This window comes from Polypterus senegalus, chromosome 4 (genome assembly GCF_016835505.1).
Source record: "Polypterus senegalus isolate Bchr_013 chromosome 4, ASM1683550v1, whole genome shotgun sequence".
Lineage (NCBI taxonomy): Eukaryota > Metazoa > Chordata > Cladistia > Polypteriformes > Polypteridae > Polypterus > Polypterus senegalus.
In genome coordinates, this window is record NC_053157.1 from 28,098,927 (window position 1) to 28,126,002 (window position 27,076).

Below are 27,076 nucleotides of genomic sequence, written 5' to 3' on the forward strand. Positions count from 1 at the left end.
TCTTCCACCATGCAAAGCGCTTTTTGTTATGACCAAATAACTCAATGTTTGTCTCATCAGTCCAAAGCACTTTGTTCCAAAGTGAATCTGGCTTTTCTAAATGAGGGTTTGCATACAACAAGCGACTCTGTGGCGTGAGTGCAGAAAGAGCTTCTTTCTCATCACCCTGCCATACAGATGTTCTTTGTGCAAATTGCACTGAATAGTAGAACGATGTACAGATACATCATCTGCAGCAAGATGTTCTTGCAGGTCTTTGGAGGTGATCTGTGGGTTGTCTGTAACCATTCTCACAATCCTGCACATATGCTGCTCCTGTATTTTTCTTGGCCTGCCAGACCTGCTGTGTTTAACAGCAACTGTGCCTGTGGCCTTCCATTTCCCGATTACATTCCTTACAGTTGAAACTGACAGTTTAAACCTCTGAGATAGTTTTTTGTAGCCTTCCCCTAAACCAGGAGACTGAACAATCTTTGTTTTCAGATCTTTTGAGATACTTTTTCAATTACCATGCAAGGTCTAAATTAGTAAGAACAACAAGTAGTATTTAATAAACATAAATCATTTATTTTTTACCTTGTAAAAATTAGATTGTATAAATAAAAAATACAATAAAAACAATGCTTTAATAGAAAAGACAAGCAATAATAATAAAATAAATTTAAAAAAATTAAATAATTAAAATAGTAAGCAAAATGTAAAATGACACTTACAAATATAAACTAAAATATAAAATAAATATAATTGCATTTCAAAATAAATGATGTGCACATAATAAAAACTGAAAAGAAAAAGCCTTATAAAGATATGACTGCAACTTTCAAAATGGCTGTTTGCAGGCCTAAACCCTAAGGTGTACATGCTGCAGAAGTCAGGACACACAGGCAGGCAGAGAACAAACTGAAGTAACGATTAGCACTGAGCTCGTCATCGCCTGAATTAAGCTGGTTCAACGTTGAGTCACTCGTGTTCAAGCTTTCACCACTAGCTGGACGTTTGACTTCAGGTCGTTGATTTATTTTCCTAGTCTGATGTCGACTTTTATTCCAACTGTAATTTTTGTTTTACGGATGGTTTTGATAACTTTTTCCACTTCTAATAAAATATCAGCTATTCCCCTTTGTTGCTGTAAATACTCTTTGACAGTTTGTTCAGAGTATGTGAGATGCGCCTTCTCATTCTGCATTTCATTTCTAACCCCCTCTAATTAAGCATGCTCAAGTCTGTTGTGTTTGTTGACATTCATGCTAATTTTTTAGGCTTGTTTTTTTCATTTGTGACTCTTTTGTTTCCGTTAATTTTACTTTTGTTCATTGTCATTTTCTTTGCATTCCTTATAGAGTCTATGAATATAAGCTGCCTGTATCTTGTGGGGGGTCCTCAAATGGCCTATCACCAGAAACTGCCCTCCCCCCTATAGACCTGGACGGTTTCTTGGCGATTCCTGTGATTTATTGGATTTTTTGACTTCCTGCTCTGCTTTTTGACTTCACCTATGAATTCTGTTTCTGGAGTTTGTTTGCTTGGATTGCCTTGTATTTTTACATACTTCCATTTTGCCATTGTGCTTCACCATATTACAGAGTATTTTTTGGGAAAAATAACACCTTTTTTTATTAAAGTTTCTGTCTTCACTCATTTATCTAGCCAGGGTTTGGCAGTATATCCCCCTCTAGTGGGTATTATTGGAAGTCCCTTTGCAACTTTTCAGGATTTACATGTTATGGGACTCCTAGTGATAAGAAGGTTAACTGATTCAACATTAGAGGTTCTCTTCTACTACGACAGTCCTTTCCTCCCATTTTTTTCACTTTTTGATTCCGGACACATAAATCTTCTTTATGATTAATGAAAACAGTACTGATTACATTTAATATTACATTAAAAGTAATGTTCATGACAGACACCCTCACAATCATGGCCCCCTCTTGGGGGTTTCTGACTGTGCTGTTGTAGATCACAATGAGTACCTATGTAAATGGATGCCCTCAGGGACCCCCTCATAGTTCAGGACCCCAGGCACTTGCCTACTTTGCCTGTCCTGTCACCAAGCCTCTAGATGAGATGCAATTTCAAAGTGTAAATTGTATCCACTTAACTCCCTCATATTCCTCATTTTGCTAATTTTAGTTTTGCCCCCCTACCCAATTGCTAACAATTCTTGAGTAAATCTCTAGTGGAAGCAGTAAATCCTCTCCCTCGATTTAATTATTTGCAAAACACATTACACATGTAGATCTTAACACCTGTAATGTATTTTGCAAGACAGTCTGCAAATAAACACAAGCCGGCCTTTTTCAATTGAGTATCCTAATATTGAGTAATGCAAATACGTCTTCAGCGCCCACTCAGTGGACTGTATGAAATTCTTTCGTTTATCTTCACGAGTTTCCTATCCCAATGGTTTGTGCATTAGATCACCCATCTGAAAGTCTGACATTTTTTTTAATCCTGTGGTTACTAAACACACCTGCTCAAACATCAGTCATTGTTTCTAAATTGTTGTTATAAGGATTAAGGTGCAGCCTTGCAGTTGCCACCATAACTTAATACAGAGTGGAACAGTAAATAGGACAGAGCGGCAAAAGAGCAGGAGAAAGACACGGAGACACCTTTTCACTGAGTCATAATGGAATGTCGAGCACAGGCTGCCTTTTTGGTTTAGCCATTCAGTCTTCTGTTAGTCAAGGCTTGCCTAGGTGACGCATTTAGGTCCCATTCAGTGGAGAGAATAGTAATGAAAATTTTACCAGCACTGGATGAGCCACTCTTACATATCCTGATCAAGTGGGGCCATTTGGTTATGAGCTTCGGCCTACAAAGGGAGGCACAGGGAACTCTTGTACTCCTTGTTGTTTGAGCAATGCTGTGAAGATGGCATCCTAGCTCAGTTAATTTTGATTAATTCATGCAGATCAATAATCTCACTGATTAATCATCCTTTATTTAAATGTCAAATTTAAATGTCAAATGTACAGAGTAATGGGGATTGTGGAAGAGAGGTGAAAAGGAGAGTGCAGGCAGGACAAAGTGTGTGGAGAAGTGTCAGGAGTGATTTGTGACAGATGGATATCAGCAAGAGTGACAGGGAAGGTCTACAGGATGGTAGTGAGACCAGTTTTGTTATATAAGTTAGAGACGGTGGCACTGACCAGAAAGCAGGAGACAGAGCTGGAGGTGGCAGAGTTAAAGATGCTAAGATTTGTATTGGGTGTGATGAAGATGGACAGGATTAGAAATGAGTACATTAGAGGGTCAGCTCAAGTTGGACGGTTGGGAGACAAAGTCAGAGAGGCAAGATTGTGTTAGTTTGGACATGTGCAGAGGAGAGATGCTGAGAATATTGGGAGAAGGATGCTAAGGATAGAAGTGCAATAGAGCTTCATCCTCTTCCTCCCGACTCTGGCTCCCTGAATGGAGTAAGGCGGCTCCTTTTATGCTGGTCCTGGGAGTGCTCCAAGTGGCTCATTAATCAGACCTGGAATCACTCCCAGGTGATAGGGCTCTGCAGCACCCCCTGGCACACCCCACGGAACCCAACAGGGTAGTGCCAAACTCCAGCTCCCAGCATGCCCTCCTGGAATCCATGGTGCCACGGGCATCCAGGAGGGCTGCCCTCTAATGTGCCTTGCAGATGCCCTCTCACCCATTCCTTCCATTCAGCTGGCATCCCGGCTGGGTAATGGCAATGGCCACCCATCACAGTACCAAAAGGCCCCATTGTACACAGTCTATTGTTATCTCTTCCGGAAAGTGCAATGCACAGGGACTCACTTCTTGCTCTTATCTATCAACTGTGCTTTCCCTATTTCTAGAATCCTGCAGGAATGTACCAAGTATGGTTTCTGTCTTCAGCATATCATAAGGTACCTGGTAAGGTACCACATGAAAGGACAGTGATCAAACTAAAAGAAATGGCAGTTCAGAGCATAGTGTGTAGGTGGGTACAACACTGGGTCAAACACAGGAAACAAATGGTGAAGGTGAGAGGGGAACTCCTTCAGAGTGAAGTGATGTTAAAAGTTGTGCCCTTCAGGCTGGACCAGAAGATCATCAGTAAGCTGGTTAAGTCTGCTGAAGACACAAACTATGTGGAAAGGCAGATAATGCAGAATCGGCTGAATTGTTACAGAAGGATTTGGATAACGTTGGGCAGATTTGTTGCAGGTAAGAAATTTAAGATATAAAGAGAGTTAAAGTAGAGGACAAAAAAAAAAAATCTGTAATTCCCTTTACTGCACTGCTAGCAAATAGACTTATCTTGCTCAACTGGAAGAATCCCACCACACCATTCTTAAGTCACTGGGTAACCGATGTTCTATACTACATGAAATTAGAAAAAATCTAATTATCACTGAGCGGATCTGTTCAAAACTTTTTTAAAAATATGTCAGGCTCTAATCAATACCATTTTATAATAAGCTTCTTTTTTGGAGTAAATGATACTCTTCTTTTCTTGCTCCTTTTATAGAGTGGCTGCGGTTGCAGGCTCCTCTCTCTTTCTCTTGGGTGGAGGTTGTATTTTGCTTTGATTTGTTAAATTTGACTTGACTGTATGGACTGTTTCTGTTTCTAATTAAAATCAATAAAAACAAAAGAAATTTAAGATAAGTAAATGTAAAGTATTACATGTAGGAGTAAAAATGTTAGATCTGAAAACACAATGGGGGTGAATGAAACTTGAAAATACACCTTATGAGAAGGACCTAGGAATTATAATGATCTTCATCCAGACAGTGTTCTGAAGTGATGAGGATGACTAGTATGATGTTAGGTTATATAGCACAGTGTGAGGAGTTCAAGTCAAATGAGGTTATGCTTAAGTTGTAAAACGCACTCTCCTCGAGTACTGGGCACACTTTCGGCCTTCACATTACAAAAAAGACAAAGCAGCCCTAGAAAAAGTCCAGAAAAGAGCAACTGGTTTGATTCTGACACTAAGAGGTATGAGCTATGAGGAGAGAATGAAGAAGATTAACTTTTTTCAGTTTCAGAAAATGGAGGTTAAGTGTTGACATGTTTGAAGTGTTTAAAATTATAAAGACAAGTAAACAGTGGATCCAAGTTTTACAGTAAAATAAATTCTGCAACAAGAATGCAGGGACATGCTTGGCAACTTGTTAAGGGCAGATTGTGCATACAAGTTTGAAAGTTATTCTTCACGCAAAGAATTAAAGACACTTGAAATAAATTATCAAGTAGTGGGACAAAGAGGAGGACTTTAAGGACCTCGTAATCTCAAATGAATGTCATTTTGGAGAAGTTAGGTCAGCTTTGTTAGGTAAATAGGATGGATGATCTACTTGGCCCATTCTCTTCACAGTGTTTCTAATGTCCTAAACATCTTAGGATTGTAATCACCAAGACTGCTGTCATACTTAGAAAATTACCAGTAGAGCCACAACAGACACCTCACTGCACTTGACACTATTTTGATTGTTTTGAATACACTGTTTTGCACAGTTGTTGTACTTTTAATTCTCTGATTGAATACACTACGACTATATTCTGCCTAATAGATAGATAGATAGATAGATAGATAGATAGATAGATAGATAGATAGATAGATAGATAGATAGATAGATAGATAGATAGATAGATAGATAGATAGATAGATAGATAGATAGATAGATAGATATTTTATATTTTATAGAAATATACAATTTTCTATGCCCACTAAATGCTAAGCAGCATTGCGGGGAGCTGGATCCAATCCCAGCATGCTTAGCGCTCTCACAATCATGAACAATCAATCAGCCAAATTCCCCATTAAGTACTCAGTGGCTGTTTGACCCTCTGGTGATTCCAGCACCTAAACTGGTCCTCTGGTCACACCACAGACCTCAAGGTATGCTTGGCCACCATCCAATTAGTGACAGGGGATGATTAGGGCACCAGAATTGGTCAATTCAGTCACAATGGACAATTCAGCCTGGACATTGGGGGAACACCCAACCTCTTCTGAAAGATGCTCAGGGAACTTTTATCAACACAGAGAGACAGGGCCACAGTTTTATGTCCCATCTGACTGACGGTATACCTATCAATGCACTGAGGCATTGTGACCGACACGCAGAAAACTGATGGCCACAACAACACCTTTTCCAGAAGCAATCCAACTTTTTCCTAGATTGTCTCCCATCCTAGTATTGGCAAGGCCCACACAATCTTAGCTTTATGTGGATTTCCTGTTCTGAAGTGCAGGTGGTATGGATGGGAGTGGAGGATTGTGTTTATTGATTGGAGAATTGTTAATTGTGGAGTGTGCGGTACTTTGGGCACTATTATTGAAGATAATAATAAAAGAATCTTCTTTGTGCTTTTACAAGTGTGTCTTGGACATTTGTCTGGTCGGTTCAATGGGGCAACAGCACCTCTAGTATTCACAATAGATAGATAGATAGATAGATAGATAGATAGATAGATAGATAGATAGATAGATAGATAGATAGATAGATAGATAGATAGATAGATAGATGTTTTATTTTTCCCCACCATTTTCTATGTCCACTAAATGCTAAGCAGGGTTGCGGGGAGTTGGATCCCATCCCAGCATGCTTAATGCTCAAGGCAGGAACAATCCATGGACAGGGCCCCAGTCCATCACAAGGTGAACACACACTCACTCTGGCCAGTTTATTGTTACCAGTCCACCTCACCTGTATGTCTTTGGACTGTGTGAGAAGATTGGAGCACCCAGATGAAACCCACCCAAACACAGGGAGAACATATTAAGAAGGTCCTTGGATGCAAACCCTGGTCTTCTTACTGCAAGGCTAGAACTGCTAAACATAGAACTTTATTTGTTCCCAGGGTGAAATTTGCCTTTTTACAGAATCTCTTTAAATAAATAAATACATAAAGGGATAGATAAATAAGTATTTATCCACACACACTATGGTCTATTGGAATTGACTATTGGAATGACTACAAAGGATTAAAAACTTGAAAAGAAAGAAAAGAATAGTTCTGACTTGGCAGTCCCAGTCATGCAGGCGTATTGCTGTTGGTATAAAGGAGCCCCCCAGTGCCCTAGTCTGTCCTGTGTTATGACTATCGATGCTAAGGATAAAGGAAGGAGATTGTGGCTGTGGGTTTGGGATATCACAACGAGCCAACCCCTAATAATAGAATGTTTTACACATACTCATTCATAATGGAGCAATTTAGAGTCACCAGTTAAATAACTTGCATTTTATCTTTCAATCATGGAAGATAAACCAGAGTACTCAAAGAAAAACCTGATTAGAACCCAGTAAGAACATGGATACTCCATAAAGACATCAATTTGGCATGCAATTCCAGCTCAGTTTTCTGGAGCAGATAGGCAGTAATGCTAACCACAGCCTCACTCACCTCCTCTCCAAACAATCACTGGATGAGTGAGGAATATGAACTGTAAATATCTGAAAGATGGCTTCAATACAATAAAATGTTGAGCAAGCGTGTCAAGGCTGAGCTGGGAATGACTAATCTGACATTACTTATATGACTGTTCTAAATGAATGACTGGCAAGGATACATCTTTATTATGGTTGACACTAATAGCCTTCTTATTCTTTGTCACAAAATATATTTTTGTCTCATGCTGATTAGCAAGCAAAGCAGAGCATTGATGAGAAAGAAGGTATTACCATTTTTTACATCTTTAGAACCTAATTTAGAGAATAGTGACAATCATTGAAACAAATGTTACTGAGGGCCCAGATTTCAGTTTCACCCATAGTAAGTCTGTCCTCTTTGTGTCACCTCTTGAATAGTGTCACTTGTGTGCCTGTGTCTAAAAGAATGGACCATAAAATAAATTATCAGCCATGCTGCTTAGTTTGCATAGCAGATTTGCTTTATTTAATCAAATTTGCATCTAATATTAAATCTACCTGTAACAATCACATTAGTGTATATTTTGGCTTAGAATATTAGAACACTCTAGACAAGAACAGGCCATTCAACCCAACAAAGCTCACCAGTCCTATCCACTTATTCCTTCCAAAAAAACATCAAGTCTCTAAAGTTTTATTGTCTACCACACTTCTTGGTCACTTATTCCAAGTGTTTATCGTTCTTTGTGTAAAGAAAAACTTCCTAATGTTTGTGTGAAATTTACCCTTAACAAGTTTCCAACTGTGTCCCCGTATTCTTGATGATCTCATTTTAAAGTCACAGTCTCGATCCACTGCACTAATTCCCTTCATAATTTTAAACACTTCAGTCATGTCACCTCTTAATCTTCTTTTGCTTAAACTGTAAAGGCTCAGCTCTCTTTTAATCTTTCCTCATAATTAATCCTCTTTAGCCCTGGAATCAGCCCAGTTGCTGGACGTTTTCTTGTGTTGTTATGTCCGTTTTGTAGCCTGGAGACCAAAACTGCACACAGTATCCCAGATGAGGTCTCACCAGTGTGTTATAAAACTTGAGCAGAACCTCCTGTGACTTGTACTCCATATATCAAGGCGCTATATAACCTGACATTCTGTTAGCCTTCTTAATGGCTTCTGAACACTGTTGGGAAGTTGATAGCTTAGAGTCCACTATGACTCCTAAATCCTCCTCATAAGGTGTGCTTTCGATTTTCAGACCTCCCATTGTGTATTCAAACCTAAGATTTTTCCTTCCTATGTGTAATACTTTGCATTTACTGACATTAAATTTCATCTGCCACAAATCTGCCCAAGCCTGTATGCTGTCCAAGTCCTTCTGTAATGATATAACGGATTCCAAATTATCTGCTAATCCACCTATCTTGGTATCATCTGCAGACTTAACCAACTTGCTTCTTACAGTTGTTACTTATATTCCTATCTAAATCATTTATATATATTAAAAATTGCAACGGCCCTAGCACTGACCCCTGTGGAACACCACTCTTAACATCGGCCAGTTCTGATGAGGTTCCTCACACCATCACACTCTGCTTCCTGTGTCTGAGCCAATTCTGCGCCCATCTAAAAACATTACACTGAACTCCCACTTCTTTTAACTTGATGCCCAACCTCTCATGTGGCACCTTATAAATGCTTTCTGAACGTCCAGATAAATAATATCATCTGCTCCACTTTGATCGTATCCTTTTGTTGCCTCCTCATAGAATTCCAGCATGTTAGTAAAACATGATCTCCTTCTTCTGAACCCATGCTGACTGTTCAAAATAACTCCTGTCCTTGCCATGTGTTGCTCAATCTTATCCCTAATAATTCCTTCCATTGATTTTCCTGATGCATGTTAAGCTTACTGGCATATAATTGCTTGGATCTGCCCTGTCACCCTTTTTATATAATGGAATGATATTTGCCATTTTCCAGTCCTTCGGAATCTCTCCAGTGCGCAGTGACTTCCTAAAAATATGTGTCAAGGGTTTATATATGTACTCACTAGCCTCCTTAAGAACTTTCTTTTTGGATTTGTAAATTAGAATAAAGGCTGGTTTGGTCTGCTGTCTAGCATGAATGCACTACAGAGGTCAGCCATCTTCGAAGAAAGCACCACGTATAGAACACTAGAGTAACATTTTAGTGTTTTTTACCAAAAAATATGTGAGTCCTGCACATTTTGTGACTCAGCTGTCTGACAAGTCCATGAGTTTAATTCCAGGTCTGGCCATAGTCTGGATGTTCTTCACATGTCTTCAGTATGACAACTCCAGTTAGGCTTGATATAAGAAAGTGTTTGTGTGCCCTGTGATCAGGTGCCAGTGCCACCATTAGGACACAGATCATATAGGGGGGTTTGGGTAGGGGTTTGCTATCGAACAGTCGGCTGACATTTTTTGATAGACAACTGTTGGTTGCGTTCTGAAGTGGTCTGTATTTGTATTTATTTATAAATCGATAATCACAAAATAAGAAAATAAAATAAAATAAACTGAGACAGAGTGAGAAAGGTATATATTGTGTATTTGTATGTTCATTAACAAGTTACATTTAAATTGATCTTGATTGACATTCCTGTTGTCCAGTAGAATGTTAGTGGGTGGGATTTTAAAGGGGAAAAAGGAAGTTCTTAAAAAATGCTTTTTTTCCTGTTACTGAGAGAACCCAATGAGAAACTGACATGCAAAATGTAACTAGTTAAAATTCATTTATCAGCGTCTACAGTATGTGTCATCTCTCAATATTATAGCATACCAGTAACGGTGCACTACACGATAATGTGCAGTGAATACTCTTGACTTGAACGTTCCTAGTTTTCATCCTCTTTCTCTGTATGTTTAGCATTCATTTACTCAGAGGTTGATGTGCTTGCTGCTTCCTGAGCAGATCTTCTCTTCTCCACCCTAGCGACCTGCTTCTTGTCTTCTTTCATTGGCATCTTTTCGTATCAAAACTGAAGTCAGTGTTTGTGTTGTAATTACTTAGTACGTTTTTCTTAATTTTTCACTTAAGCTGGCATTTAAGTGTTCAATCTGCATCAAGAATATTTAAGATATGAAGAGGTAGGGATGAGAACGGCACCCGTGTGCATGCGCCACACAGCCGCTGCCTAGAGTTGATACTACAATAAAATAAAATAAAAATAAAAAGAATAATAAATATCATCACCCCGAAAACAAATAGTAGACATCACGTAGTATATGTATACCAAATTTCAGGTCAATAGGTCAAATGGATTGTGAGCTACAGGTGATTTAAAATCGTGGACAGACAAACAGACAGCCACGATAGCGTATTATATAAGAAGACATTGCTGCTCCGTTCTTCAGATATCACAGCTACCTCTCACCGTGCACACAAAACATTTTAAGGGCTTTGTGTCCCCGTCTTCTATCTTTTCAGACTGTGCGAATGTCTCATCCCATCGACTGTGTACCTGATGTTTTCATTGCCCTAAGAATACCACAAACACTTCCAGCTTCAGTGGCAAGGGGTCAACGTAGTTTCTCAAAGTTGGAACTTATCAAAACTTACTTGCGCTCCACAATGTTGCAAAACAGACTTGTAAACTTGGCAGCAATGTCAATTGAATCTGAGTTAGCTTCTACATTGGATTTGAGCGATTTAGTGAAACAAATTGCAAAGAAGAAGACAAGAAAATTTCAATTTCAGTTATATAATCTATGTGTAATTTTTTGTGCCATAAATATGTTACAAAATATGTCAATTTAAATTATTGTTTCCTTTTTCTATAATATAATAAGCTTAGCCTTGGGCGCAAAATAACCTAACACACTGGCACTGCCTGCAATGGATGGCAGTCCGTTCTGGGGTTCACTATTGCTGAATACCCAGTGCTTCTGGACTAGACTCCTGCTATTCCCAACTCTGGTGGAGAAAAGGAGTAATGAAATAAGATGAATGAAGAGTATGAAATGCACACACAGCGCCTTCAGAAAGTCATTTGTTTCACAATCCTTTTTTTACTTCATCAAGCACCACTCATTACCCAAGAACGACAAAGTAAAAATGGGATTTTAGAAAGTTTCGACCCTTTACTGTGACATTTGAAGTCTGGCTGAGGTGCATGCCATTCTATTGGTAATCATTGATGCTTCTGCACTTTGTTTGGAGTCCACTTGTCATCAATTCAAATAAATGGACATGATAAGAAAGGCACGCAGTTCTGACTTGGTGGTCCCACTCACAGTGAGGTATTATGCAGGCGTATTGCTGTTGGTATAGAGGAGCTCCCATAGTGCCCTAGTCTGACTTCGGTTATGACTATTGAAGGAGGCCATGGCTGTGGGTTAGGGATATGACAACAATAGAAGACCTAAAGAAGGTCCCACAGATGAGAAAAGACCAAGCTATGAGGTTGAAGCAATGCCCTGCCGAGCTTAGAGAAGAGGATTGTGTTGAGGTACAAATCTGGGCAAGGATACACAACAATTCCTGAAGATTCCTAAGAGCACAATGGCCTCCATAATTCTTAAATCAATAAACTTTGGGACAACCAGGAGTCTTCTTAGAGTTGGCTGCCTGGCCAAACTGAGCAATCAGAATAGAAGGGCCATGATTAGAGGGAATCATCGAACAAGGCTACGTTTTTCCAGTCTTCATCTGTCCAGCTTTGGTGACCCTGTGCCCACAGCTGACAGGAGTGAAACCCAATGTGGTCTTCAGCTGTTTAGGCCCATTTATTTCAAGGTTCAACATGTTGTGCAATCTGAGATGCTTTTCTGCTCACCACAGCTATACTCCGGAAATCTATCTACCATCTATATGCTGTAGCCAGGTGTTACGTAGGCGTCCCTTTTGCCTGATCCAGCCACGGGTCCTCAACAGTGATGATTGTGTGAGCTGGATGACGCTTGGGGAATCGCACCACATGGCCGTATTACCATAACTGATGCTCCCTCATAATGCAGGTAATGTGCCTCATTCGGCACTCCATGAGCCACCACTCATTAGACACAAAGTCAAACCAGTGGTACCCAAGGATTCTCCAAGGAGCCACAGTACCGAAAGAGTCCAGTCTTCATCTCAGATCACTGGATAACGTCCATGTCTCCCAACCATATAGCAAGACAGGAAGCACCAGGACTCCTGACCTGTATCTGCATGACTTTGTGCACTGCACTCCTGCCACATGATTGGCTAATCAGATAATTGCATGGATAAGCAGGTGTACAGCTGTTCCAAATAATTTCCTTAGAGATGGTATTCTTACATCATGAGAGAAAACTTTTGCAAAGATATCAGGAGCTCCACACACCCCTTTCCAGCGACCTCATGACCCTCATGCTCTCCCAATCTGTCTGTTGACTTCATAGGAAGAGTCACCAGAGACATGAATGTCACTGCCGAGGTAAGCAAACCTCTTGACACGGTTGACACTCTCTCTGCAGACAGACACACTGCTGGTGACTGTGCCCAAGAGGTGATTAAAGGCCTAAACTGGCCCTAGTGTGTGGATGGGACATATGTCTGTGTGTATGTCTGTGTTTGCCCTGCGATGGATTGGCATCCTGTCCAAGATTTGTTCCCTGCCATGCCCCCAGTGCTGGCTGGGATAGGCTCCAGCGACCCTGTTCAGGACTAAGCGGGTTTCAAAATGACTGACTGACTGAACTTCAACATTTATTGTTTGTACCTTTAACTTAATGAAAGTTATTTTGTTACTGCAGGGGGACTACAATTTCTCACCCAGAGGAGTCCAGTCCATCGAACCCCATGCAGATGACCAGTGATGGCCACAGAATCTGACCCCACAGACAAGTAATTTTTTAAACTTACAATTCATTGTCATGTATTTTTCAGTTTGCTTCCTTAATTATAATCTACATGTGGAGGTATGTTGTCTATTTTTTGCTGTAGAAGAGCGAGTGACTGAATATGGCCAGTCCAGAGCCAGTGTCCACCTTGTGTGCAATGTTGCTATGATCAGCTCTGACCTTGGCAATCCTGAACTGAACTGAATAATGAGTTAGAAGTGAATGGATCAATGGATGGATTTAGGATTGCTCTTGTCAAATCTAAGGATCATAGAATGAAAGCTGATAGAGGGGCAAAATGTACACAGTTTGACTCCAAGTGTCTGATCGCTCATCATGTTGTTAATGTGTTTGTGTTGGTAACTTCCACATCCAGAAATATATGTCTGTATGTTATGTTAGGTTAGATTCTAAATTGGCCCTGTGTGGGTGCATACACAAGTGGGCCCTGGGATACATGGACCTAATCTCCAAGACTGTTGACTGCCTTGAAAGTTCAGCGCCCTCATGACCCTAACGTGGATTAAACAGATGAGAAAACATCATGCTAGCTCCTAAAAATCTGCACTTTGATCGATTTGTGTCATTTCTTAATTCCTGCAGGTCAGCTGACAGCGTGGAAAATGCGGATCACATCTTAACTCCAGCAGAAAGAATCACCCTAACATTTTTCCTTGCTGTCATTATAATTATGACCATACTTGGAAATTTGCTTGTCATGGTTGCTCTCTGCAAAGACAGACAACTCCGGTAAGAGAATATTTATGTCTCTTGTTTAGTGTAAGGCGATCATACCAGCTACCTGCTGGGATTTACCTTATTTTACCTGAAATAAAATTATTAACATTAGAGGTTTTGTAAGTACAACCTCCACTTTAAAGCATCAATCAATGGGAATGCTTCAGTCTTCATAATATATGTATATCATCTGGATTTAATTTGTATTCTGTGCCAGCATTTCATTCAGCCATATCTTGAACATGCTTAATCTCATTAGTTGTCATGGGGTACCAGAATCACAGCAGCTTGGACACCATCTATGCCCAGGGTGCCAACCTATTTCATGGCACACTCTCATTCACTCACTCACAACAAGCCAATTTACCCATAAACCTAAAATGCCCCTCCATGGGAGACAAGAAAAAATCCATTCATGACCTGGGTGAAGTCAAGCCAAATTTTATTTGTCACATTCAAATTATGCACAGAGTACAATATGTAGTAAAATGCTTAGTTGCTAGATTCCTTGACTGTGGAATATAAAGGATAATTAAAAGCATCACTTTATAAATATCAATAAAAACTGTTATGTTAAATGAGTACAATAGTGTGTATTGTAACTGATGTGGAAGGATTCCACACGACACAGAGAAAGGTTTGGGAGCAGCCGCTCCGTATACTTGAGATAGGCTGCCAAAACAGAAGTTTGTGTTTCAAAATGGCACAGGCCTTAACAGACCTCAGTCCAACACAGAACAGTACAGACAAGCAGAAATGGTGGTTTTAAATCCAGGCAGGGGAAGTGATATCATTAGGGCAGGAACTGGAAGTGACAACATCAGAAGTGATGTTATCAGGCCAGAACCGAAAGTGATGTCATCAAGTCCTGGCGAAATTTTCTGTGGTTGGTCAGCTGATGAAAAAGAGGAAGGATCAGTGCATTCTGCCACCCTCTTGTCTGGCATGGAATAATCTGTTTGTGAGCCCTTCAGCTGCCTCCTATGTGCAGGTGTGTGACACTGAATTATAAAAAATGTAACAGATAATACTTCAGCACGGTGGCACAATGGTAGCACTAATGCCTTATAGTACTGTGAGCAGGGTTTGCATGGAGTTTGAATGGTCTCCTTGTGTTTGGGTGGGCTTCCTCCGACTGCTCGAGTTTCCTCCCACAATTCAAAGACTTGCAGGTAAGGTGCACTGGTGATGCTAAAGTAGCCCTAGTGAGTGTGTGTGTGTGTGTGTGCGTGTGTTCACTCTGCGATGGACTAGTGCCCTGTCCAGGGATTGTTCCTACCTTATCCTCTATGCTTGCTGGCATAGGATCAAATATCTATTATACAATGCTTTTCTCTCTATCTATCTATCATCATATAGTGCCTATTATTTCTATCTACCTATCTGTACACACCATGGAGGAAAAAGCATGGAGGTCGCTGTACAGACCACCATTGACTACTAGGGAAGATGATTTACAGTCTTATATGGGATCTTAGCTATGTCAATTATTACTCTGGGGTTTTCTGGCAATTGTCTTTTTTAATAGGGAAAGAGAGACAGTGTTTCACTGTTTAATGGCCTCTAGTAAATGGGAGCCTTTGTTTAATTTAAAAGAGAAGCTTATTGGTGGATCAGGAATGGTGTACACAAGGGTGGGCTTTCTGCTTGGAAAATGAAACAATAAAAAGAAAACAATGTAAAATCTGGCAAATTTTATTATGGGACAAAGTAAAGTAGCTACACAGAAAACTAGAAAATGTAGAATTGAAGGGAGTGGCCTGCAGGATCTAATTGTATTTTAGAAAATAAGGTGCATTAGTAGAATATTAGAATTTTTACAAATTCACAAAGAATTCTGAAAAGTTTAAAAGTATCTGGTGCATGAATTGTATTTTAGGTGATTGTATTAATGAAGAACTATAGTTTGTTTTTTAGGGGAGTTTGTACGTTTAAGTACAGTAGGTTTATTAAAATATTTAGTAAGAAAACATATTTATTATAACCTGTGTATGTTTTTGTATAGTTCTATCTATCTATTGTAACAAAGGAGCCCTAATGGCACCCGAACCAACACAGATGGACACGGAGGCACACGTAAAATAAAATAACTATTTATTTTTCTTCAGCTGGAGGGCACATCTTCCCCGTGTCCCCCAGCCACAGCACAGTCCCAAAAACCACACAAAAGAAATAACCACCAAAAAATACTCTTCTTTCTTCACCACTCCTCCCGATTCTGGCTCCCAGAGTGGTGACTGTCGGCTCCTCTTATAGCCCACCCGGAAGTGCTGCAGGTGCTCGTTGACCTATTCCGGCTGCACCTCCGGATGTGGCTACGATCCTGCCCAGACGGGCTCGTTAAGCCGTGCAGCCCTGTGCAGCTCCCCCTGGCGGAGGCCACAGAGCCCAATAGGGCTGAACTCCGATATTCCATAGTAGTGGACTCGAGGCGACCAAGGGGGGCTGCCACCACATGTTCTGGGGGAAATAAGTGGCCTCCCATGGCCATTCCCCCAGATCCACTGGCCATCTGCCACACTGTCTATCTATCTATCTATCTATCTATCTATCTATCTATCTATCTATCTATCTATCTATCTATCTATCATATATTGCCTTAATTTCTGTCTATCTATGGTGATAAATAATACATAATAACTAAATAAATAACTTAATAACTTAACTAACATAACATAACCGAGTTAACAACAGGTCATCATAGAGCTCTAGGCACTGTCCTTGCTTAGGATGAGGATGGACTGTGAACAGAAGCTCGTCCTCAGTTTCTCTGAAGTGGTCTTCAGTGAGCCATGGTGTTTTCCTGACCACAGCACAGAAGAGGCAGTTGTTGAGAAGGCTGCTATCACTTATAATGTTCTTAGCCCGGGTCCAGCATCAATTGACATATATAGATCTCCTAAAAGTTAGAAGTGCACTCTCAGTGATGCATTCAGCAAACAGTAGGTGGTATTGCCATTTTACAGTTTTGGGGTCTTTGAATAAAATGTGTTTGCAATTACTGCATTCTTATCAACAAGTGCAGTTTCAGTTAACTGGTGATTATAAACTGGTCAGCGTTTTTCTGAAATATATTTTGAGACTGACAAGGTTTCAGGGTTGGCCTCTTATGTCCTAACAAGGTCAACACGATACTCTTTATATTTTCCTGTTAACTCACAGCTGACTTCTTTTTATTATGATTATTTTTGTTTTAACCATTTTAATGGTTCCATAAAAGTTGGATCAGAGAAATTAACCAAACAGAATGAGGCAGCAGGTACTTTACAACAAAAGCAGGTCGAGTAGTCTGGACAGTGCTGAGGTCAAAACACAGGTGGACAAAAAGATGGGCAACCAAATAAACAGGAACAGGCAGGTTCAAGAGTCACAACTGTCCTGCCAGAGCTGTTGGACTTATTAGGCAATAAGGCAATAATTAAGCACTTGCTAAAGGTTTTAATATTGTATCTACTAAGATACATCAGCACTCATGACTCCAGCTTGTGTACTGTCACACCTCAGACGTCACTCATAGGCTCCTTATTGCCACATTGATCATGTGGCTGTAACTTCGCACCACTGCAACATCGAAATGGAAAGAGCTACAAAGAAAACATTCAAAATGGTGACTATTCTGCTCACAAATTAAATTTCTAAATATGATTCCTCCCTTTCTTATTCCGCCCACATAAACCACATTAAGAAACTTTCTTACTTTCATCTCCATAACATATCCCGTGTCCGCTTATTCCTCTCCTTTTCTAATGTTGAGAAACTTATACCATGATTTTATCACATCCCGCATCGATTATTGTAACTCGCTGCTGGCAGGCGCCCCTTCTAATCTTATATCACAGCTCCAGTTGATTCAAAACTCTGCTGCAAGAGTCCTAACAAGGACCAGCAACAGTGAGCACATCACACCCATCCTGCTTCCCCTTCACTACCTCCTTGTGTCTTACAGGATTGAATATAAAATTCTATTAATAACCTACAAAGCTTTAAATGGCCTTGCACTGCACTACATCAGTGACCTTCTAAATCTCTAGGCTCCTGTTCATCTACTAAGGTCCTCTGATTCTGGTAATCTTGTTGTGCCTCACACTAACCTGCACTCTGTGGGTGACAGGGCCTTCAGCTCCATAGCACCCAGACTTTGGAATGACTTCCCGAAATTAATGACATCAGCCGACTCCATTCATTCTTTTAAAAAACAACTTAAAACCCATCTACTCCGGAAGGCTTTTAACTTAACATTCTGCCCTTTTAGTTTTAGTTTACCACTCTGTCCAGGTGCTCAGGATAATTTGTGTGTCTGTTATATCACAAATTAGGTTATTTGTTAGGTTTTTATTTTAGTATTGAATTTAGTATTTTACTCTGGCTTATTGTCCTTTATTCTATTTAATGCTTTGTTATCTGTTTCATTGTTCTATTCAAGAAAACATTTGTATCCAATGTTACATATACCGTGCTGTTTTTTTCTAAAACTCTGTGAAGCGCCTTGAGCATGGGAAAGGCGCTATATATAAATAAAATGTATTATTATTATTAATGTCACAATAATTAAGAAAATAGTTTTAATCATAACCAAAATGAAATTGCTAAAGTATGTGTGAAATAATAAACTATCAGTGAAATGGTTCAATAATGAAAACAACGTGACAAAAACGATAAAGAAGATCAAGATGGTGCAGGGTTTAGTGCTGGTGCTTCATGGACCCAGTGTCCTTTGCTCAAATTCTTTCAATGGGCTGCAGCAGAATTGTCATCATTATTATTGGAGGGTGGTGACGGGTGGCATGTTGATCAGCAGTACATGTTAGAATTTCATTATTTTCTGTACACATTACAAAAACAATTGGACTTTGGGTTTGAACTTATGATTATTATTACAGAATAACATTTTCAAACCCACTTAATACATTTCAAGGTGTTGAGGATTCGTCTTCTTCTTATTATTTATATAATTATTATTATTATTGAGCAATAACCATTCAGTACATTAATAGCAATACTTGGGAACCTGTTGGCCGGCTGGAGTCATCCTTTAAATCAAGAATCAGTTTTCAGACAACAAGACGACAGAGAAAGACAGTTGTCGGCCACCATTGTTGATAAAAATGAATCACACATCCTTGAGGTAAGCTCAACAGAGGAGTTTACAGGTCAGTGTGTGCCGATCAATAATATCCATAGTTAAGGAGGCATAGTCAAGAATTCCAGGAACAGTTAGATTGGCAAAGGTTGGGTGTGGGCAAGCAGTGATAGTCATTAATGTAGGGAGGTCTGTCATGTGGTTTTTTTTGGGCATGTTAACCCTCCCATTTCAAAGGAAATAAACATAAACTGTTTTGTATTTTGTGGTCAAGTGCCACCTAATTCTGGCTTCTTGATGGCACCGTTACCCTGTACTAACCTCTTTTTTTTCTGTTGTTGGTTGCGGCAGAGCTTGTGAAATATTGTATGGTAGCAAAACAATAAAAGTCATTTGAATTTTAGGGGCCCAGCCACGTTGGTAATGCACTTAAGACAGTTTCACATTATTGTCTCACTTAGCTTGTTTTCTAATAGATAAAAAGGAAAAGAAAATATGTGCCGAACATGTGCCAGCGTTTGGGCCTCCACCAAGGAAGTGCTTATCTTGACAAGACAAGGTGAAAAACAGCTCATCAGCAAAAAATGTTATCAGTAATGATTAATGATGACAGGCAGTTCATTATTTGCACAAAATAATTTCCGGTAACATGTAACGTACTTAACTTGAGTGCTGAAACACCTCTCGTCACCTAATCTCTAACAATACAATCTGTAAGGCTGATCGTCTGCCGCTTGTTACATTGATCACATCAAACGCAGCTGCGCTCTACAAGGTGAATTGTACAGTACATGTACATGTCAATGGACGCAACGAGTCTCTTTCTGTATTACAAAGCTCTTTGTGTTTAAGCTAACCCCGGAAAAATGGAGGACAGACTTATGAATGTTGTCAGACTTTTCTCCAATAAAAGGAACATTGATCTGTTTTATGGTGTCTGCACCGTATGACAAAGCAAATCAGGAGTAGACGTTGTGAAATGCCACCTTGTAACTTGTCTCCTATGAAAAAAGGCACAAATTACTCTTGTATAGACTTTGCTCTCTTATCTTCATGAAAATCTGCATGACTGTGTGATTCTTAAAAAGGAAACTCATAAAAAAAAAGACAGGTCACCTTGCTTCTTACCTTTGTGTATGTAGAGAAGAGATCAGGTTTGATTTGATTATAGAAGCATGGATGAGGTTTGATGTGGCCCTTCTTTCAGTTATCAGTTCGGTGAGCAGACTTCATGCCACTGACTGATTATGATATTTATCACAACAGAAAGTCTTTTTCAGAAGCCATTGTTTGACTTTAAGTAAGTTCTAATTTAGTTAGAATCTATCTATCTATCTATCTATCTATCTATCTATCTATCTATCTATCTATCTATCTATCTATCTATCATATAATGCCTTTAATATCTATCTATCTATCTATCTATTGTGGATGTGGCCCAGACACAGACAGTCAGACATGTTGTTTTTCCACCACCACACGTTTATTTACAATACTTACAATGGGTTTAGTGCACAAACCCCAGGTCCCCAAAGTCGTGGCCAACACACTGCCTTCTTCTTCGGGCCGCCTCCAAACTCTCCTCTGCTTCGTCCTGCTTCCACCCGACTCCAGCCTCGAATAAATGGAGGTGGCCCCTTTTATCCGCACCCGGATGCGCTCCTGGTGCTCCCTGGCAATCTCCCACTGACACACCCAGTGTGGCGGAAGTGCCGGCTGTTCTCCCAGAAGCTCTCCGGGTGTCCCTGTTTCTCTTCCCCCCAGCACTTCCTGGTGTGGCAGAAGTGCTGAGATCCAGGGTTCCCAAGGCATTGGGGCGCCCCCTGGCGGTGACCACGGGCCCCTACAGGGTTGGGCTTCCAAGCCCTCTACCCGTAGCCCCCAAAGCAACCAGGGTGGCGGCCTCCACATGCTCCAGGGCTGGCGTAGACCCTCTTCCGGTCCTTCAAGGCGTCCCGGCCGGGTCGCCGCCCCTGGCATACCTTACACTATCTATCTATCTATCTATCTATCTATCAGCAGCCATGCCACCTGCACTTCAGAACAGGAAATCCACATAAAGATTGTGTGGGCCTTGCAAATACTAGGATGGGAGACAATCTATGAAAAAGTTGGATTGCTTCTGGAAGAGGTGTTGTTGTGGCCATCAGTGGTCTGCGTGTCGGTCACAATGCCCCGGTGCATTGATGGGTATACTGTCAGTCAGATGGGACATAAAACTGTGGTCCTGTCTCTCTGTGTTGATAAAAGATCCCTGAGCATTTTTCAGAAGGGGTTGGGTGTTCCCCCAATGTCCAGGCTGAATTGTCCATTGTGACTGAATTGACCCATTCAGCTCTCAGCCCAGTTGCTAGGCAATAATAATTCGAAGATATTTCTTAAGGCCTAATTACAATTAGGTGCCCTAATCATCCCCTGTCTCTAATTGACAGAGGTGGGTAGAGTAGCCAAACATTGTACTCAAGTAAGGGTAGCATTAGTTCAAAATATTATTACTCAAGTAGAAGTAAAAAGTAGTCATCCAAAAAATTACTCAAGTAAGAGTAAAAAAGTATTTGGTGAAAAGACTATTCAAATACTGAGTAACTGTTTGAACATAATAAATGATTTATTTTTTAGAAATGTTGTAATAAGACAAACAAATATAAAATAATGTGCAAATTCTGCTATTTCCAAATCCTTCTATATAAAAGCGGTCGGGATTGTCCTTTCGTCCCGTGAGTGCTACGCAGGTGCGGAGTTTCACACACTCCCCGTCCATTTTGCAATGCATGATGGGATTTGTAGTTTCGTTTTTTTCCAGGTAAAGATGATTTTCTACTCCAGACTGTGCGATATCTTCTTCTTCTGTCTTATTATATAAAAGCGGTCGGGATTGTCCTTCCGTCCCGTGAGTGGAAAGTGTATTGGTGTTTCGCTTATCACAGACTTACTACTTGCAGTTTGCGGTACGAAGCGACATGATGTGAGCAGAGTTCTGGTGCTCCCATCGTTTCCTTGCTTTTGTGCGCGATGCGCTGGAAAAACAGACAAAATTATGTCTCTGGAAATGATTAATGTTGATGGAGTACAAATGCCTCACCGCGTAGTAAATATCAGGGGGGTTCAAAAGGGCGACCTCAATATAGAAAAAAAGTTTAAATTTCATCACAAAAACAACAGAAACTACGAGTATTAAATTAATACCGCTCAAATGCAATATAACCAAATTAATGAGTTTGTATAAAATATCAAATTGATCTACATATTGAATTGCCTTAAGAAGTGGTCAACTTTAAAGTCGGTCGCCTTAAAAGGCAGGTAAGCCTAGTAATAAAATAAAAAATGAGTAAAAATAAATAACATTTTTACAAAATAAAGATGCACAAATAACAAAGTTCCAAATCTCAGTTTTTCACAACAAAGCTTTTCAAGCCAATACCTACAGTAGGTAACATGTATGTTTGAACAGTGCAAACTACTTACAGTGACAAGATACACTGTATACTGACAGTATAATACTGCATATGCACTTTGTGGTGTAGCAGGTCAGCGACTTAAAAAATAAAAGGCCAGTTTCAAATCCATAAAGCTGTGTCACTCTCTGTGGGCACAATTACAGATCCGCGGGGAGTTAATGAAGTAGTTGGAGCGAGTCACACCTGCACGTGTGGGTGCGATCGTTCTCAATTGCTTCATTGGCTTCCTACGGCGTATGATTAAGGCTCACTGAGACGGGAGTGTATATATATAGGTCAGCACAAAAAAGAAGGGGGAATTTAAGAAAAGGAGAACAGAAAAGAGGTTAAAAGACACGAAAGGCATGCTGGGGAACGACAATCTGGCCACCTGGAGGAAGGAAGTAGTGCGAGCTACAGCCCCATGAAAGAGCGCTAGCTGTGGCAATCTAGGGGCTAGTTCGCCCCACTGAACATTCAGGTGAAGTGTGGAGAGCAAGGCAGGTCTCCTCCCTAGACTTCTGAGGTGCGAGAACATGAGCGCGAAGGAAGAAGGGAGGAGAAAGGAGCTTATGGCTGCTAGGTCTCTGCCGGCTACGCAAGCATTGGGTGAGCCAGGAGAATGAGAAGGAGATGAGCTGAGATCAGAAGGAATTAGTGTGCATTTTAACTTCGGATTTTTAACGGATTTATTTATTGATTTTTTTTATCCTTACTTTTCAAAATGATTTTTATGGATTTATATATGTATTGTTTTTGAGGACACTGCACCATTGACACTTTTGTTGATTTTACTTTTGTTTTGACTGGTTTTAAATAAAAGCACTTGAGCACTTTTTCCACCATCCTCTGGCCTCATCAGTTAATTATCCTCATATGTCAGCTCATCTCGGTCATAACTATCGATGTTGTGGGTTCAGCAGACTCCCATGTGGGAAGAGGGAGTCTATAGGGGACCGGCATTATCACACACTTGCCCTCCAAATAGCACAGCTGATAGAAAATAACATTAGAATAAGGCAGCTTGTGCACATACAAGAAGTCTCAGTTTACCATGACTGTCTGTGCATGTTTGGTTAAAACGTGCTTGTTCATCACTCAGTGAAGTGATGGTTAAGCTTCAGCAGGAGTTGGCTCTCAAGGTTCTTGCAGTGAAGCTGTGACCGTTTAGCAGTGAATAGGAGCCCCGTATGACTAAAAAGTCTCTCACAGACTTCAGGCACCGGAAGTTTGTGTGTGGTCATGTGACTGCATGGCTATGTCTGATTGGTGACACTGAGTCATGTGATCGATGTTGCTAAGTCTGATTGGTGAAACAGTCATGCAGTAGATCCACTGGCAACTTCTCTCTGGCAAAAAATATAGTGTAATGTGTAAATGGAAAAAAAGTAACAAGTCAATTGTTGCCCAATGTAGCGGAGTAAGAGTAGCGTTTCTTCTTCACAAATGTACTCAAATAAACATAAAAAGTATGGTGCAGTAAAACTACTCTTAGAAGTACATTTTTTTTAAAAGTTACTCAAGTAAATGTAACGGAGTAAATGTAACTCGTTACTATCCACCTCTGATAATGGGATGGTGGCCAAGCATACCTTGAGGTCTCTGGTGTGACCAGAGGACCAGTTTAGGCACTGGCATCACCAGAGGGTCAAGCAGCCACTGAGTACTTAATGGGGAATTTGGCTGATGCTGCTTGTTCGTGATTGTGAGAGCCCTAAGCATTCTGGGAAGGGATCCAGCTCCCTGCTGTGTTGACTTTTATATCTATGTGACCATCTCTTATATAGTGCCTTTCATATCAATCTTTATGTCTCTTATATAGTGTCTTTCAGATCCATCTATCCATCTATCTATCTATCTATCTAAACTAACCAAACAAGTTTGATGGACTGAGTCTTCTTCTAATTGTTCTTAAATTTCAAAATGCAATTGAAGCCCTTTACAGTATATTCAGAACATATTAAGTCCCCTTCACTTTCTAACGTTTCATTTTAAATGGAAAATTTTGTCATTTTTGCCGATCAATCTACACTCAAAGTTCCATACCAAATCTTTTTCAAAAAGGTTTGCCAATTTATTTTAAAAATCAAAAACTGAAGTCCCTCCTTTCTATAAGTATTCAAATCCTTTGAAGCAAACCTCAGCTTTTTGACTCTAACTTGTAGTTTCTGATTTGGTTTTTGATTGGACTCTTTTTTTTTTATTTCCAATTTGGACCTTTGCTTGCTTTCTGATCCCATTCTTTCTCTTGATCCTCACTCAATAGTTTTTCTAGTCTGACTACCTTTTTAGTCAGAACGCCACCATCTTAAATAGAATCTGCATGCCATGCCACTCATGCTACTCATAGTGTTGTTGTTAAAGTATGCAACTATGACATAAGAGCCACAATGGTGCTCGAATGATGAAAATTTAATTGTAAAAGATAATAACAAAAGAAATAAAAATAGGTTTTAAATAAATGCTAGGTTTTAAATAATATAATAAAAATAAGTTTAGTAACGAACAAAAATATCTCTAATGGATCAAGGAGGTCAGCTGCACCACCTGAGAATCAGACAGGACCATCAGAAATTTGCTTTTGATTTGATTTCCTTTGTACTTTATGTTCTTACAGTTTATCCACCTACCGTGTGCTTTGTGGTTGTGATACATGTATCCATTTTTCATAGAGCCCTAGGCATTATTCTGGGTGATGAGAGACACCCGTTATTACATTAACTTGATTAGGTACTTTTAACATTGAGAAGGACTGCATTCAAATACATTTCCACGTATGTAGGCAGTCACACATGGCGAGAGTTCCTTCTGGTCACATTTGGTTTACCTTGGAAACTTTTCACTCTGCCCCTTGTAGGTTTCGTTAAACACATGCTGTATGAATGGGGAAAATCACTCGTTTTTAATTTATTGGATGACTCTGCTTTCAATCAAATCTCACTAAACTTGTAGAAAGCACTCAGCTCTCAGCCCAGTTGCTAGGCAATAATAATTCGATGATATTTCTTAAGGCCTAATTACAAAAATTGTAATAACTACTTATTTCATAAACATGCTTATTAACTGGATGCCAAATTGTTCATCATATATTTCAATAAGATTTTGTGCAAACAAGATACTTTTGATCTCAAGTATTGATTGTAGTAAGGCTCACTGCGAGTGGCAAGTCCACAAAGATTATGTGATTTTGGTCCATATTGACATGATAGCATCAAGCAGTTCCTGCAGATTTGTCCGTCGCACATTCATAATGCGAATCTCCTGTTCCACCACATCCCAAAGGTGCGCCATTGGATTGAGATCTGGCGACTGTGGAGGCCTTTTGAGTCCAGTGAACTCACTGTCATGTTCAAGAAACCAGTCTGAGATGATTTCAGCTTTGTGACATGGTGCGTTGTCCTGTTTGAAGTAGCCATCAGATGATGGGTACACTGTGGTTATAAAGGGATGGACATGGTCAGCAACAATACTCAGGTAGTCTGTGGCATTTAAATAATGTTCAGTTGGTACTAAGGGGCCCAAAATGTGGCAAGAAAATATCAACCACACCATTACACCAACATCAGAAGCCTGATCTGTTGATACAAGACAGGATGGATCCATGCTTTTATGTTGTTGATGCCAAATTCTGATCCTCCTGTCCGAATGTCACAGCAGACCAGGCCACATTTTTCCAGTCTTCTGTTGTCCAATTTTGGTGAGCCTGTGTGAATTGTAGCCTCAGTTACCTGTTCTTAACTGACAGGAGTGGCACTCAATGTGGTCTCCTGCTGCTGTAGCCCACCTGCTTCAAGGTTCAATGTGTTGTGCATTCAGAGATGCTCTTCTCCATACCTTGGTTGTAACAAGTGGCTATTTGAGTTACTGTTGTCTTTCTGTGAGCTAGAACCAGTCTGGCCATTCTCCTCTGACCTCTGGCATCAACAAGGTGTTTTCGCCCAGACAAGTGCCACTCACTGGATATTTTCCCCTTTTCAGACCATTCTCTGTAAACCCTACAGATGGTTTCTAAAATACTCAGACAACTACGCTATATTAAAAGTCACTTTAATCACCTTCTTTCCTCATTCTGATGCTCGGTTTGAACTTCAGCAGGTCGTCTTAACAATGTCTACATGCCTAAATGCACTGAATTGCTGCTGTGATTGGATGATCAGATATTTGTGTTAACAAGCAGTTGAAAAGGTGTACCTAATAAAGTGGCCGGTGAGTGTGTGTGTGTTATATATATATTGAAAGATGAAGAACTAACAGTAAAGAAAGAATACACTTAGCTTCTTTTAAGATCATCTGGACAGTAACAATAAAACAGTTTTCAAAGAAGAGCTACTGGTGAAAACGCGCAGTCGTGGCATTCCTGCAGTCAGCTCTGGCCTACTTCGAGAGTGTGGGAGGCATGATTCTTAGGTATGGTTGGAAGTGATATCCTCCATCCATCCATCCATCCATAGGTGAGTTCTAATGTTCAGGGCAATTACCAGAGGCTTTATACTATCTTTACAATCCAACATTCCCAAAATAAGGGCATGCAATTTCCAAACATGGATGCAGCCTTTGCTGGCATAGCTTAAACAGAAAAAGCACACCATAACTATTGACCATTAACTGGCCATCTGACCACGGGCTACACCACCTCTCTTTTAAGGGCCGGCCTGCGTTTCCTTCACTTGTCTC

At 40.1% G+C, this 27,076-nt stretch overlaps 1 protein-coding gene across 3 annotated transcripts in view; it reads left to right on the plus strand.

The window, feature by feature from the left end:
• si:dkey-247m21.3 (5-hydroxytryptamine receptor 4) overlaps positions 1 to 27,076 on the plus strand; it is a 333,240-nt gene that overhangs the window by 101,297 nt on the left and 204,867 nt on the right. For all 3 annotated transcript variants that reach the window (XR_005633290.1, XR_005633289.1, XM_039750378.1), the window contains exons 2-3: positions 13,061 to 13,151; positions 13,751 to 13,897. Coding sequence is in view for 1 of the 3 variants with exons in the window: in XM_039750378.1 (XP_039606312.1) it covers positions 13,123 to 13,151; positions 13,751 to 13,897 (176 nt within the window). In the remaining 2 variants the exon portion in view is untranslated. The remainder of the gene's footprint in view (positions 1 to 13,060; positions 13,152 to 13,750; positions 13,898 to 27,076) is intronic.